General features: G+C 58.1%; 1 protein-coding gene across 1 annotated transcript in view; it reads left to right on the top strand.

Moving 5' to 3' along the window:
• The window catches only part of SLC35F6 (solute carrier family 35 member F6), a gene marked incomplete at its 5' end in the record, with an annotated part of 1,811 nt that extends 950 nt beyond the window's left edge, over positions 1-861 (top strand). Inside the window, one exon of the mRNA XM_010166945.1 lies at positions 389-861. Coding sequence (XP_010165247.1) covers positions 389-861 — 473 coding nt within the window. The remainder of the gene's footprint in view (positions 1-388) is intronic.
• Positions 862-1,536: the final 675 nt, after the last annotated feature.

The raw sequence follows: 1,536 nt of genomic DNA, 5'->3' as shown, positions 1-1,536 counted from the left end.
TCATAGAGCAAACTTTTGCTTCTGCTAGCTTTCATCTCCTGTGCACTTGAAAGGCTGAAGTCCTTGATCTAAATATATTTTCTGTATCTCCAGTCTCTGACAGCACAATCCATCACTCTGATTTTTACTAGGAATACTAGATGATCTCCTGAGGTCCCTTCCAACCCCCTTTGATTCTGTGATTCTTTTGAGGGGAAAATCCCCTTCCCCAAGATGCCAGAGGTTGGATTTCTCCAGCCAGACCCACCAGCAGTTCCCCGAGCCCCAGGGCAATTCTGGGATGAGAGGTGGGGCTGCTGTGAGGGTTTGGATTCCATGGAGCAAGGGAGGGTTAGGTGATGGGTGGTCCTTGGAGTGGGTGACCCATTTGTCACCCACTCACACCCAGGTTTCTTCGGTTTCATCATCCTGGCCCTGCTGCTGGTGCCCATGTACTACATCCCGGCGGGCAGCTTCAGCGGGAACCCTCGGCAGACCTTGGAAGATGCCTTAGATGCCTTCTGCCAGATTGGCCACCAACCCCTCATCGCCCTGGCCCTGCTGGGTAACATCAGCAGCATTGCCTTCTTCAACTTTGCTGGCATCAGTGTCACCAAGGAGATCAGTGCCACCACCCGCATGGTGCTGGACAGTCTCCGTACCCTCATCATCTGGGCTGTCAGCTTGGCCGTGGGCTGGGAGACCTTCCATGGGTTGGAGATCTTAGGTTTTGGGGTTCTACTGGTGGGTGCTGCTCTTTATAATGGTCTCCACAGACCCCTGCTTGCCCGTCTGCCCCGGCGCGTGGAGGAGAGCGGTGGGACAGCCGAGAGGGAGGGGTTGTTGCGTGGGGAGAGCACGGCCATCAACGATGAGAGCTGAGGTCCCCACCACCCCACCACGCTGCCTTCTACTTTATTTCCATGGACAATGTCTCCTTCCCTCCTCAGGAGGGGCTGGTGGTGATGGTGGTCACCATCCTGCTGATCCTTGGAGGAGAAACCTCTCCCCTGCCTCACTGTGGGGGACTCGGGGAGGGGATGGTGAGGCTGTGCCTGTCCTTTCTGGGGGGGGAGAGCAGACCCCCCAACTGGCTGCTGGGGGGGGAGATGGAAGCTTCTGCCCCTGTTCCCAAGGGGTTCTGGGGTGGGAATGGTGGTGGGGCTGGGGTGGGGCTGGCCCCCCCTGTTCCCCAACCTCTGTCTCCCCCCTAATAAAGCACATCTGCCCATTTCCCTGGGTGTCTGCTGGCTGTGGGGAGGGTTCTGGGGGTGACACGGGGGGTGGCCCCCAGGGATGCTCCTGTCTCCATCAGGAAGGGGGTGCTGAGTCCCCCCCATACGTGTGGCCATGCAGGATGTGATCCTTGGTGTCTCCAGGGGAAGGAGAGGAGCTGGACCTCTTGACACAGGGTGGGGGAGAAGGCAGAGAGCCCCAGCATCCTTGTGGAGGTCTCCTCCTCACCCAGATGGGGGGTGTGAGGTCCTACCCCCTTACAGCTTGGCTCCCCCCCCCAGTTTATATGATATCTGATGATCATGGAATGGTTTGGGTTGG

This window comes from Antrostomus carolinensis, unplaced genomic scaffold, assembly GCF_000700745.2.
Source record: "Antrostomus carolinensis isolate BGI_N321 unplaced genomic scaffold, ASM70074v2 scaffold41354, whole genome shotgun sequence".
In the NCBI taxonomy this organism is placed as follows: domain Eukaryota; kingdom Metazoa; phylum Chordata; class Aves; order Caprimulgiformes; family Caprimulgidae; genus Antrostomus; species Antrostomus carolinensis.
The sequence above is the reverse complement of the archived record's forward strand: the minus strand, read 5'-3'. Positions and strand labels throughout refer to the sequence as shown.